We start from the raw sequence: 14,120 nt of genomic DNA, 5'->3' as shown, positions 1-14,120 counted from the left end.
TTTCTCATTTTTATCCCTACCTGTGCACACATCCTTCAGGAATTACCTTGTTGCTAAGGTGGGGAAATAAAAATTTTGTTAACAGTTTAAAGGGAAAAAAAAATAGTAATAGAGACATTTATCTAACAGATATTTGCTCAGCAAGTGTATATTGGATGCCTATTAAGTGCTAGGTACTTTTCCAGATGCTAGAGATCCAGTAGAAAGCATAACAGAACAAACAAAAATGAACTACAAAAACTCCAGAACTTAATTCTAGTGATAAGTGCTAAGGTAAAGCACAGAGCATGGTAGGGGAAAATAAAATATTGGTGGAAATTAACAACTTCATTGTTAAGTTATATGCCTCTATTTTTTTTTTTTTTTTTGAGGTGGAGTCTTGCTCTGTCGCCAGACCGGAGTGCAGTGGCGTGATCTCGGCTCACTACAACCTCCACCTCCTGGGTTCAAGCAATTCTTCTGCCTCAGCTTCCCGAGTCGCTGAGATTACAGGCATGCACCACCGCACCCAGCTAATTTTTGTATTTTTAGTACAGATGGGGTTTCGCCATGTTGACCAGGCTGGTCTCAAACTCCTGACCTCAGGTGATCTGCCCGCCTCAGCCTCCCAAAGTGCTGGGATTAGCGTGAGCCACTGTGTCCGGCCATGCCTCTGTTTTTATTAGGGAGAAGCCAAGGCTTATTTGTTGTTGTTGTTGTTTAATAAGCTTCATTTTGGAATAATTTTAGATTGGGTTAAGCTGCAAAGTTAGTACAGGATTCTACCATACCCCGCAGCCCAGTTTTTCCCTAATATTATCTTAACATCATTTACCATTGCCATTGTACATTTTTCAAAACTAAGAAACTAACATTGGCACATAGCCTTAACTAAACTCCAGATTTTATTTGGATTTCACTCGTTTTTCCACTAATGTCGTTTTTCTGTTCTAGGATCTAGTTCAGCATACCAGACTGCATTTAGTCATCATATTTCCTTACTGTCTAACAATCTGTTACAGTTTCTCAATCTTGGATTTGTTTCTTATCTCTCATTTATTTATTTTATCATTTGTTTGTATTAGTGTGGATTCATGCATATTTGCTGTATATTTTGTTGCTCAAATTGTTCCTGCTTTGGCCTGTTTCAGATTGGTTCACGTTTCCCTTTACCATACCTCCAATCTTTTGATTTTTGAGCACTTGGTTGCCTTCTGACCCTACAAGATACTCCAGGCTCATCTTGGGTATTCTTTGCTCCAGCATTAGAATCAAGCCTTTCTCCAAGGAGGCCTAGTTCCTTTTACTGGAGAATGGCATTTCAAAACCAAAATCTGGGTCAGGTGCAGTGGCTCACACCTGTAATCCCTATACTTTGGGAGGCCCAACGTGGGTGGATTGCTTGAACTCAGGAGTTGGAGACAAGCCTGGGCAACAGAGCAAGACCCTGTCTGTACAAAAAACTTTAAACTTAGCTGGGTGTGGTGGTGCATGCCACTAATCCCAGCTACTCTGGAGGCTTGAGGTGGGAGGCTGGCTTGAGGCCAGGAGATTGAGGCTGCAGTGAGCCATGATCATGCCACTGCACTCCAGACCCTGTCTCAAAAAAAAAAAAAAAAAAAAGAAAAGAAAGAAACCAAGATGTGGTTGCTGGCGTGCTCATTGCTATTGGGATGTAGCCAGTCTTTGTTTTATTTTGTTAAATATTCTTGAAATTTAAATTTGAAAATTGTGCCAAACAGGTAGCAGGCCAGAAGTAAAACAACCTGATTTAGGAAATTACAAAGTGAAAATTTTATAGGGCTCTATTAAACCTAGCTTTTGGAAACAAATATATTCCAGTAAAAGTGCAGTGTATTTATTTAAATAATACATACTTTTGAAAGTATTTAAAATATACATTTTAGTATACAACTTTTAAGATAAGATAGTTTCTGTTATTGAAGTTTGTTTTTGTTCTAAGCTTACTTTAGTACTAGCATCCTCACCACATTGAATGGAAACAATGTTTCTTTTCTTTTAATTGAATAGGAACTTTGGACTTTTTTTTTTGTCCTATGGATAGTAGGTAGAAATTGGGAATACTATTGTTGGGTGTCCCCAAGGGGAAACTGACATCAGTTTTAATAGAATTCACTTAGTTATGAGTCTCTTTTTCAAAAGTGATGGTTTTGTTTGTTTGTTTTTTATATTTTAGGTTTTAGTCTATTGTAGATATTTTCTGCTTTGGGTGTTTTAAGCCACAGGGATAAGTAAATTATTTCAGCAACCCAAATGTGGTTTAGCTGGTATATATTTCTTTTCGGTTCTTAGATTGTGGCAAGTTTTAAAAGTTGAATTTAAGTTGGGAGTTAAAGTTAGCTTTGGAAAAAATGGGTAAGTTTAAAAGTAGATAAGGATATTTATTATTGCTGTACAGAACAATGTGTCTGTTGCTTTAATTCTGTTTTGTTTTGTTTGTTTCTTTGCAGAGGATGTAACTGGTCACTACATTTCCCCCTTTCATGATATTCCTCTGAAGGTGAACTCTAAAGAGGTATTGTTTTGACTTGTTTTGGGAATGAAAATGTGTGCTGCCAGTATCACCATAAGATGCTCTTTGGAAGCACCTTGAAAGGAAAAAGTGTTGGAAGTCAGGAGGACAAACAGGAGTTACTATAACAGGATCATAAGCCTCCGATATGAATTAAAATTTATATGAGAATAGGATTCTTCCATGAGGAATTGGGAGAATGGGGTATTACTGGTCCATAAAACTTAGAATTCAGTAGGAAATAAAGATTTAAGGGTAGTAATTTAGGAAGTTAACAAGAGGTTTATTTATAATAATCAGCTAACGTTTGTGGATTATTTTTTATTTGCTAGCCACTGTGTGAACATAATGTTATTTAATTGTTATGAGTTGCTATTGTTCTTTCCAAGGACATTGAGGCTCAAGGCATTTTTATTGACTTGTCTAGATCTGGTAAGTGCCAGAGCTAGTTTTGGAATTAGCATTTCTGACCACAAAGCTCATGCTCTTTAACCACTCTATGAAACAGGTGCTAGAGAAATAAAGCAGGGGTAAAAATGATGGTGCTTGAATAGCTATTCTCTTAGAACTGAAAATCACTTGACAGTTGTCAGGGTGTGAAAGATGCCAGGAGAACTGATGCTATCAAATCAAAATAATTGATTTGGGACGTCAAAATCGTTGGGGTATTTTGAGATCTCTCCTGATTAGTTGGTAAGATGGTATATTTGGTAGTATTCATGATCATCATTAAGTTGTAAGTTATTTCCTTAAAATCCAAGTAGTGAATTACCAAATTTTTTAAGGGGGTACAACTATTAAGGAAATAACCAGGACCACATTCCAGGTTGAAATTATATGGAACTGGTGAATGGGGTTGGGTTTTCTCGGATGTGGGGAGATCAATGTAGGGGTAGAAGCCAGTGAAGAAGTGAGGAGGCTGCTTCAGATGCAAGGGTTATCTGACCTTGGTGTTACCTCAGAGGCTGAATATTATGCATCGTAGTGAGGTTATGGGATGTGAAGTAGGATTCGTGCTGCTTCCCAGCTCTTCAGAATAAGGAACTGGCAGTAGAATAATATCGATAATTTATCAAGTGCTTGTGGTGCTTAGCCAGGCACTGTGTTCCCTGCTTGACATGCATTATCACAATCCTTCTGGCTCTACATTTATTACCCTTATTTTGTTAATGAGGCTAGGTACCTTGCCCATCATCACAAATCTCGTGTGTTTTGGAGGTGGGATTGGATTTAGGTGCTCTAACTCCAGAGTTTGTACTCCTCACTTCTCTTGTGTAATGCCTCCAGCTCATTACTTTTAAGTGTGCAACTCCAGGACAATAGAAGGAAACTAGAGGCAAAAGGAACTCTGTGTTACTGTGTGTGTCCGTGCGAGTGTGTGAGTGTGTGTGTATATGTGTTCCTGTGTTTTGTTTTGGCCACTGAACTTTCAAACCTAAATATCTCATGTCTCCCAACACTTCTCTTTGCTTTTGACCAAAAGTACATGCATTCACTTATTCATTAATTTATTCATTCAATCAATCAATAGTTATTGAAGGCTTATTATGAGCCAGGCACTGTTCTAGGCACTGTGGGAGTAGTAGTGAATAAGATAGATGTAGTTTCCACTCAGTTGGAGGAGACAACCATAAAACAAGTCAGTCAGATAATGTTAAGTGCTATAAAAATACAACAGGGAAATGAAAGATAAAATATGACTGGTGGGTAGTGTTGTCAGGGGTATGCTACAGCAAAATCTGTATACCTCATCATAACAACAATAATAATAAAGCCATATTTTTGAGAATCGTGTAGTAGATAGAGGTGGAGGTGGAAAAGAGAGTAAGCTAGAAACATGTCAGTGAGAATAACATTTTGTCTAAGGAGGATAGGTTTTGGGAAATACGAAATTTGGAATTAGACAAAATTGATGATAGAGCTGGCAAATACAACAGGATATGCCAGTGAATTCTGGAGATATGGAAATGGGTACACACGGTGGTTGTATAAATAAGTTTCCCTAGATCTCAGCCAGTAATGATTAAAACTCTTGCTTTGTACTTTTGGACGTGATGTATTAAGAATAAAAATAATGGCTGGGTGCGGTGGCTCATGCCTGTAATCCCAGCACTTTGGGAGGCCGAGGCGGGCGGATCACGAGGTCAGGAGATCAGGCCATCCTGGCTAACACGGTGAAACCCTGTCTCTACTAAAAATACAAAAAAATTAGCTGGGCATGGTGGCGGGGGCCTGTAGTCCCAGCTACTCCGGAGGCTGAGGCAGGAGAATGGCGTGAACCCAGGAGGCGGAGCTTGCAGTGAGCCAAGATCGCGGTCACTGTGCTCCAGCCTGGGCGACAGAGCGAGACTCCGTCTCAAAAAAGACACACACACACACACACACACACACACACACACACACACACACACAAAAATAATGCTTCAGAGCTGATTTGTAATAATGATATTCTGTTTGTTTTGTTTTCTTCATTAGTAGTCATTTTTATATATAAACGTTAGACATACTGGTTGAGCATTTGTGAATGGCATAATTTTTCTTCCCAACCCACCACGAAGTCAGTTTTCATTTAAAAGTGCTTGGTTTAATGGGAAAAGAAAAAAAGTGCTTGGTGGAGGCGTACTAATCACACCTTGGTAGAATTCGCAGGCAGGAGGTGCAGCTGAGTACTTTCAGGGCTTGTTAGTCATGCTCCCTGGAGCTTCATTTCAATAATGAAATGACTGTTTTAAGCGTAATCACTGGAAACTACCACTCTTTTCTTAAAGACTGAATAGAGCCTTTGCTTATTTTATAAAAACTGGGAAAATATACTTGAAAGAGATTTAGCTTTTCTGATCATTTATTTTATGAAACATTTCGATGCTCTATTCTGGGGATACAAATGCTCAGGGGAAAACGAAGTGGGCATTTGGTAGGTTCTCTGTTGACTCAGATTTCTGGACAGTCTTTGTGTAGAATGTCTATACAATAGTCATATTTTTATTGCTATGCAGTGCCACTGTATACTTTCATGAAATATTATAGTCATAAACACTGTCTTTTCTTTTATAGGAAAATGGCATTCCTACGAAGAAAGCACGAAATGATGAATATGAGGTATATCCAAAGGTTTTTATTTTTGTGAATCACTTTTATATTGTTTGTTAAATACCTTGATGATAGTTTGCATTTGTAAAATGATTCTAAGGTTTTTACCCCTGCAAAGACTTTCATGTGCATTCTGGTGTTTTTCTTTAAGGCAGCTAGGGCCGCTATTGCCATTTAATTTTTTTTTATTTGTGGTGAAATATTCATAACAAAAGGTTTACCATTTTAACTTTTTAAAAGTACAATTTAGTCGCATTAAGTTCTTTCACACTGTGTGGAATCCTCATCACTATCCATCTCCAGAACTTTTTCATCATCCCAAGCTGAAACTCTACACATTCAACAACTCCTCATTTCCTCTTTCCTCCCCCAAGGCCCTGGGAACCACTATTCTACTTTCTGTCTTATGAATAAGACTGTCCTGGGTATTTCGTTTCCACTTCATTTTACAATGGGAAAACCTGAGAGAATTAGCACAGGAACCCAGATTTTAGTAGTGAGTTAATGATCATGGAAGATGGTCTAATGTAAATGTACTTCATTATAAATGAAATATTTCACTTTAAATTATAAGAGAGAAGATGGTTTGAGGGGCTGTTTTAGGACCCAGGAACAATAATCTTTTGGGAGTAGAGGAGAAGAAAAACACTTATACCAACTATATGCTAAAATAAATATATTCTAAATATGTACATTCTAAATATATCTAGGTAAATATATGTGGCCGTCAAACCTTTAATAGTTCTTGACTTAGGACCAGAACATTTGATTGATACCTGTCATTCCATCTTCTGCTACAAGTGTCCTTTTATCCCTCTAATTCTGATGCCAGGCAGCTTTTCCTGCTGCCTTCCTGTCTTCTTTTACCTCTCCAGCTTCATTTCCGTTTATGCTCTACCCCAACTGAAATTTACAGCTGCAGCATTTGAATCTACTTCCAAACATACCTGTGGGAGCCTTTAAATTCCTACAAACTTTGCCTGCTATCTATCTTCTATTTTTCTAAACTAGTGTGGTTCTTGAACCATCTACACTGGAACCACTTAGAGTGCTTGTTAAAAATTCAGATTCCATGCCCCATCTCCTATATACTAAGTCATATTCTCTGCTTGATAGGGCCTGGTTCATCTAGGTATTTAACAAGTGTTCTAGGTGCATCCTAGACATGAAGTTTGAGAACCACTGCCCTAGATGTTGAGTGAACAAGGGTTTCTAGATCCCCAGGGACTTAGTGTATTAACCTGAAACGATTATTTCAGGTTAATGAAATACATTAGTAGGAAAAACATATTCTGAGCCCAGACATTCAAATTAAAATTTAATTCTTAGAACACAGTTTTTATGATAGAGACTGTCTGATTTGAGTTTATTTGAAATTTTCAGGATTAGAGAGGAAAGAAGAGTGATTTCTTCCTGTCTTTTCCCCATGTATATAAAATGTACTGACTGCTTTTTCATATGTCTTATTAGTTTTTGTATTTTGACTTTTGCAACAAAATACAAGGAAAAAATGGAGAGAAAGAAAAGGACTGAAGGAGTAGTTCACGGTCCTTGCCACATACGCAACTTGCTGATTTGACTTGTGCTCCTTTTGTCTTTTTTATTTTCATGTAACATTTGGCAGACCATTGTTGGTTTATAATTAACGTTAATCTTAGGAAAACTAGGCTAGCATTGGCTTTAAAAAATTAATTACAGGACAAATGCATTTTAGCTGGAGAGAAGAAAGGCAGGTTGGAAATAAGCTCTTAGTGATTAGGAGCAAATGAAGAGGGAGAGTGTAGTTTGCAGGCTTAAAATTCAAACCTCATTTATTGTTCATTTGGCCTAATTCAAGTATCTGAGTAGTTTTGGTAGGTGTCATTGTGTAAAACGATTGTCACCAGCTTGGTCTTCTTGGTCACCTCTGAGTATTCATCTGAAAGCATTTGTTTTCCTATAGCCAGGCTTTCAGGGATGAATAAATTATGTGAACATCTGCCATTTACTTCGGTTTTTCTTTTTAACAGCTACTTCAGACATATTTAAACAGGTGCAGGGGTATCTCATGAAAGAGCATAGAAAATGAAACATAACAGCAGAACTATGTGTAAGGTTGCTAAGATAGGTATGAGACATACTTCTAAGGAACAGTTATTGAGAATTTATTCTCAGCTTTGTTGTTTATCTCATTATGGGCTTACAGCTTTGGCATTTGTAACTTTTAGTCTTATGTAGAAAAACAATATAAACCATCATTACTTTTATGGCCCAATATATATCTACATTTAATTGTGTAAATAGCATTCTTTGAAATAACAACATTCCATGTTACTCTAGAAAACCTCCGTGATACTGTTCAGCAATGCTTTAGTCCAGCTTTGGCTGCATATTAAAATTGCTTGGAAAGCCTATAAAAATAAGCAGTGCCCTGGCTCCACCCAGAGCAATTTAATTTAGATAGATGAGAGATGGGGCTCTGGGAAACTTTTTTTTTTTTTTAAATTGATTGAAGCTGGTGAGATGGTATTGATCGAAAATAAGTATGTTAAATCACTGCTTCTCAAATGATTTGGGATGAAGGACTAGTTTTTTGGCTGGTTTATTTCTAATTGGTTGTAAACTGATACTTTAAAAAAATACAATCAACATGAATCATTAGAAAAGTGTGGGCCTGGCGCGGTGACTCACGCCTGTAATCCCAGCACTTTGGGAGGCTGAGGCGGGCAGATCATGAGATCAAGAGTTCGAGACCAGCCTGGCCAACATGGTGAAACCTTGTCTCTACTAAGAATACAAAAATTAACTGGGTGTGCTGGCGGGCGCCTATAATTGCACAGGCACCTATAATCCCAGCTACTTAGAGGCTGAGGCCGGAGAATTGCTTGAACCCGGGAGGTGGAGGTTACAGTGAGCTGAGATCGTGCTGCTGCACTCCAGCCTGGGTGACAGAGCAAGACTCCATCTTGGGAGGGAGAAAAAAAAGGAAAGTGTAATTCAGGTTCCAATTTTTTATTATTAGATTCAACAGGTATAAAAATTGCTCTTTTTAATTGCTACCAATGTTTGTAAATGAGCCAGTAACAATCAGTTTGCAGACTGACCCTGGTCCTTCTTGGCTACCCTTGGAGTACAGTGTTTTAAACCATCGTTGTTTCCCTGATAAATTGTTAGTTACTAATGTCAAAATGTGTGCAAATCGTCTTTAACCTTAAGACTTTCTCTTTGTAAGGCAAACTGTAGGGAATTATTTTTACTTGTCATTGACCTAGGGTCTCCTTTGGTGTAAGCATTCTACAAAGTTCAGGAATTAAAAAGAAAAAAAAAAGTGAAGCCATAGTCAGTTCGTAATGTTAGGGAGTCTGAACTCACTAGATATGCAAACTAAGTCTAGAATATTTAGTGTAGCTCTTTGTGATCTCTGTAATAGCTGTACTTATGTCCTTAATTTTACGTTGTGATTGTAACTTGGATTTAATTATTGTTTTATCATTTTAAAATATATTTTGTGTCATAATTTTCTGTATATTGCCATTGGTCTTCATAACAACCTTGTGTGGTGAGTGGGACAGAGATTATCACACTTACTTTACAGATTGGAAAAGTGAGACTGAATCCTTACATGAGGGACTGGTTCTCTCACTTCTATTTTAGTTGGAAAATAAAAATTGAAACACATTTCTTGACTCCATTCTAGTTTTGTCACTATATATCAAAGATATTCTCAGACTTGTAACCTCTGACACTGTGTATTAGTGCTCAAGTGACATGGTGGCCTAAATTTGGCTTTGTTTTAGACAACTCTAATTTCTAGAAAAAATTTAAGGCATAGGTAGATGTCTGATGGAGACTGTAAACATTTTTTTTTTTTGTGGGGGAGAAGCATCTAAAGCATTCTTGTAAAGGAGGTAAGGGAAAAAATAAAAGGTCAAGTTTTTAATGTTCTCTCTTTGTTTTGTTTTTAACTGCAGAATCTGTTTAATATGATTGTAGAAATACCTCGGTGGACAAATGCTAAAATGGAGGTACCAATATACTTTATTAATATACAACCAAAATGATTATAATGATATAAAACTTTGTTGTAAGTTGTTTGGCATAATATTTTCAATTTGGGATAGTTGAGAAAAATAAAGCTAAGTATATACTTTATGGTTTTTTAGAGAGTTTTTTTTCTTTTTTTTCAATTTTGCCTCTCAGTTTGTTATATACATATTGATTTTCTTTTTTTCTCCTATGAAAATGGCAAATACTTTTAAAGGTTATTTAAGTAGATTCTGAGATATATTTGGTTCACAGATGCAACTGAAACTTTTCTTTGGGGCCGATGGCAATTTTAATTTCTTAGGACTCAATTCTCCTTTAGATTTTATTCTACCAGGAAATAAATCATTTCCTGGTTTACTCAATTTTTGACTATCACAGAGCATCTGCTGTTTTTCTGGTTAGCTTTTTTTGTTGTTTTTTTTTTTTTTAATTTTTCTGGGAAATGAACCTATAAGAACTTCCCTTTTGCTTTTCAGAATTTTCTTGTGCTTTCTTCAGTTAGGTAAGCTTCCTTATAGTTCTAAATGAAATTTAATTTATGTTACTTGGTTTAGTTATATAAATCTTCTATAACTTTGGGTGTGATAGCAAATATTATTTTAAGTATTTTAATTAGGCATTATTATGTAGGTGTATATTTTTCAGAATTTATATTTGGAAGAGAATTGTCAGTACTATCATCAGGTCCTGGCAGTATTTTTTGTTAACATTTTAATAGGAAAAAGTAAAGATATTAGATTTTTTTTTTGGTGGTGTTTCGTGTATAATCTTTCATCATTCTTGCTACTCTACCTCAGTTAGGTGTAGGATCCGAGGATCTGTGAGAATCTACCTAACTTAAGGAGTGTTTCTTCATTCAACATGGCTTATTTTTTTGTTTCCTATATAGCGTACTTTTTAAAAATAGCAATATGAATATACTTGATAGAAAACTAACTTTGAGGCTGAGTGCAGTGGCTCACACCTGTAATCCCAGCCCTTTGGGAAGCCGAGGTGGGCAGATCACTTGAGGCCAGGAGCTCGAGACTAGCCTGGCCAACATGACAAAACCCCGTCTCTACTAAATATACAAAAATTAGCTGGGCACAAATTTTTGCATGGTGATGCATGTCTGTAATCCTAGCTACTCAGGAGACTGAGTCACCAGATTAGCTTGAACCTGGGAGGCAGAGGTTGCGGTGAGCTGAGATCGCACCACTGGACTCCAGCCTGGGTGACAGAATGAAACTCTGTCTCAAAAAAAAAAAAAAAAAAAAGAAGAAGAAGAAAACTAACTTTGAAATCAAATCAGTTGGTGAGAGTCTCCTTTTTGGTGATGTTTTAACTTTATATTGACAATTGATAATTGTATATGTTTATAGGGTACAAAGTGACATTATGACTTATGAATACAGTATGGAATAACTAAATCAAGCTAAATAATATATCTGTCACATTAAATACTTACCATTTTTTGTGGTGAGAACATTTGAAATTTACTCTTAGTACGTTATTAACTATACTTATCAAGTTGTATTGTTGTCGCAATAACAAAAAGTCTTATTCTTCCTGAGATTTTTTATCCTTTGATTATCATTTCCCTATTCCCCCTACCCTTAGCCTCTGTAACCATAATTCTACTTTCTGTTTTTATGAGTTCAATTTTTTAGATTCCACATATAGGTGAGAACATGAGATATTTGTCTTTCTGCGCCTGGCTTATTTCACTTGCCATAATGTTCTCCAGTTTCATCCATGTTGTCACAAATGACAGAATTTTCTGCTTTTTTTAAGGCCAAGTGCTATTTTATTATGTATATGTACCACATTTTCTTTATCCATTCATCTGTTGATGGACACTTAGGTTGATTATATATTATTTCCAATTTTTTTGATGGAGTCTCTAGAGTTGTCTATATATAAGATCATATCATCAGCAAACAGTGACAGTTTCACTTCTTTCTTTCCTACTTTGGATGCCTTTTTTTGTTTTCTCTTGCCTAATTGCTCTGGCTAGGATGTCCAATAGTATGTTAAATAAAAGTGGCAAAAGTGGGCATCCTTTTCTTTTTCCCAATCTCGAAAGGCTTTCAGCATTTCACTATTGAATATATGGTAGGAATCTTTGAGTTAGCTTTATTATCATAATATTGATGGTAATAAAGCCTGAGATTAGTAACAAAAGGCAAGTTGATTAATCTTTATCTTCTTGCCATCTCAATCATTTTATTATTTGTGTTAGAAATAATGGAGTACATAAATAATAGAGTGACTAAATATATAATCTGGTGTTTCCTTTCCAAACAGTTTCTCATAGAGTGCTATAAATTAGTAGTAAGAGCTGGCTTAATTTCTTTTAAAGCACCTTTGATCATTAAGTTGGAATATGAATGTTTAGTCTGAAAATAGCAGATTTTTAAAAGTACTATTTGGATGTAGAATTAATTATTTTTTATCCCGTCTCCTTTTTTTCCTTCTGTGATTTGCTTAGATTGCCACCGAAGAGCCACTGAATCCCATTAAACAATATGTAAAGGATGGAAAGCTACGCTATGTGGCGAATATCTTCCCTTACAAGGGTTATATATGGAATTATGGTACCCTCCCTCAGGTAACATTTTTGTTACAATGGTAAAACGTTCCTGTCGTCTGAAAAAATTGCCTTATAAATCCTGTGAACTACTTGAATTTAAATTGGTTCTGAGGACACGTCATTTGGAGAGGTTTGTAAATTTGGAATTTATTAATGTGGATGGAGTTTTAGTATATCAATAAATTTTTGTTTGAAACCACATATATGTCTATACTCAAGTTCTTGGAGTCAGGCATATGGAACGTTCACATTTAACATTTTGAATACTTTTTTTTTCTGGTCGTGGCTATTAAGTGTCAGTGAAAAACTTTTAAGCGAGGCTTTATCTACAGTCATTCCTTTGAATATGACAAGTTAGGCTTTTATATGCATTTGTATATGATAGCATGAATTTTATATTTTAAACTTTTAACAGATGAATGTGTTAAATTATTAACTTTTTTCCTGGAACTTGTTGTAAATTGAATTGCACAACTTATATTATTTACTGTTATGAGTTAATAATTTTTAAGTAGAAAGCAGAGAAAACGAGCTAAATAATGGTAAGGTAGCATTCCTATTGGAGAATAACAACAATTTGCTTTTCTTCCTTTCTTTACCTCTTTTGGTTTTCTCTCATGTTTCCTCATTCCCGGAAAGAGGTAACTCTTCCAGATTATTTAGTGAGTAAAACTCAGAATATGCTGAATCAAAATTCTAGGTTTTGGGGACACAGAGAACCATCTGCCTTTATGTTTATAAAAACCGTAGACCATCTGTCTGGAAATTTAATTTTTATATTTTTATTTATTTTATTATTTTGCATGAAATTTCAAGATGGTATTGGGGAAATATCAGAGAAGAGAGGTCTTGTTTTATCCAACATGAATAAGCAACTGCCTGTGTAGAATAAACATTCACAAATTATTTTCTAAAGAGTCAGGCTGTCTCTGATTCAGTTAGACCACCCACATGGATACATTCTTGGTTAAAATGGGCACTTCTAAAGTGATGTGCTAAGAATGAGAATGCCTATGGAAACCATGAAAGCAGGTTTCCTAACTCTCCAGGTACCTCAATAGATATGCCGTTTGACCCAACAGCAAAAGGTTGCGAAAGTTCTCTGAAGCTTAGGGGATGCAGCCTGTAGGAAATGTGTGGATGAGGGGAATGCTGAATAAGCCAGTGAATTAGAGACTGACAGAAACAGAGAAGTAAGTAGAGGAGCTAGAGAATAAACTATAGTGCATGTATTTATTTCTTTAAACATTTATTAAGCATTTATGTGCCAGGCAGGATATTAGGTGTTGGGAATATAAAAGACGGATGAGATATAGATGTAACATCAAGGCCTTATAATAAGTGACTGGAAAATGTCGGTTTGGGAGTGAGGTTGTCACTTTCTAGTGATGTGACCTTGGGAAAGATACTTTTCCTCATTTTCTTCATCTGTAAAATGGAGAACATAAAATATCTACTTCTTATCTTTGTGTTGAGATTAAATGAGTTACTGCATTCGAATAGTGTGTAACATGTAGTAATCAATTATTATAATTAAGACTGGTACTTTTATTATCGTATGATTCTTTCCCTAAAGTTATTTGTAGTCTGATTGGGGCAATCAACAACTAAACTGCTGGTTATGATGTGGTATAATAGGCACTACTAATTCATCTACTAATTTAAAATTATGAAAAAAATAAGAAAACAAACCTGTTGACAGGAAGGAGAGAAGGGGAGGAATGTAGGTAAATGCAAAAGAAACTTCTCTAGTTTTCTGTTTAAAGTCTTGCCAAACTTCTGTACTCCTCGGGATGTGTTTGAATTTCAAGATGTTATGCAGTGGTATTAATCTGGCAGGTATGGTAGTTCTTAATTTATTAATAGAAATTAATAAAACAGAATTAGACTGTGGTAGTCCCTTAATTCAGTATTCACCCT

At 35.9% G+C, this 14,120-nt stretch overlaps 1 protein-coding gene across 7 annotated transcripts in view; it reads left to right on the top strand.

The window, feature by feature from the left end:
• Positions 1–14,120, top strand: part of PPA2 (inorganic pyrophosphatase 2) — a 125,142-nt gene that overhangs the window by 33,891 nt on the left and 77,131 nt on the right. For 5 of the 7 annotated variants that reach the window (XM_074040254.1, XM_045392717.2, XM_074040253.1 and 2 more), the window contains exons 2-5: positions 2,451–2,515; positions 5,567–5,611; positions 9,553–9,606; positions 12,099–12,218. In XM_074040254.1, coding sequence (XP_073896355.1) covers positions 9,565–9,606; positions 12,099–12,218 — 162 coding nt within the window. In that variant the 5' untranslated portion in view covers positions 2,451–2,515; positions 5,567–5,611; positions 9,553–9,564. Of the gene's footprint in view, positions 1–371; positions 493–2,450; positions 2,516–5,566; positions 5,612–9,552; positions 9,607–12,098; positions 12,219–14,120 lie in introns of all 7 variants that reach the window. The other 2 variants (XM_074040252.1, XM_074040255.1) reach the window with 2 other exon arrangements.

This window comes from Macaca fascicularis, chromosome 5 (assembly GCF_037993035.2).
Source record: "Macaca fascicularis isolate 582-1 chromosome 5, T2T-MFA8v1.1".
Lineage (NCBI taxonomy): Eukaryota > Metazoa > Chordata > Mammalia > Primates > Cercopithecidae > Macaca > Macaca fascicularis.
This window is presented reverse-complemented; position numbering and strand designations above follow the sequence as displayed.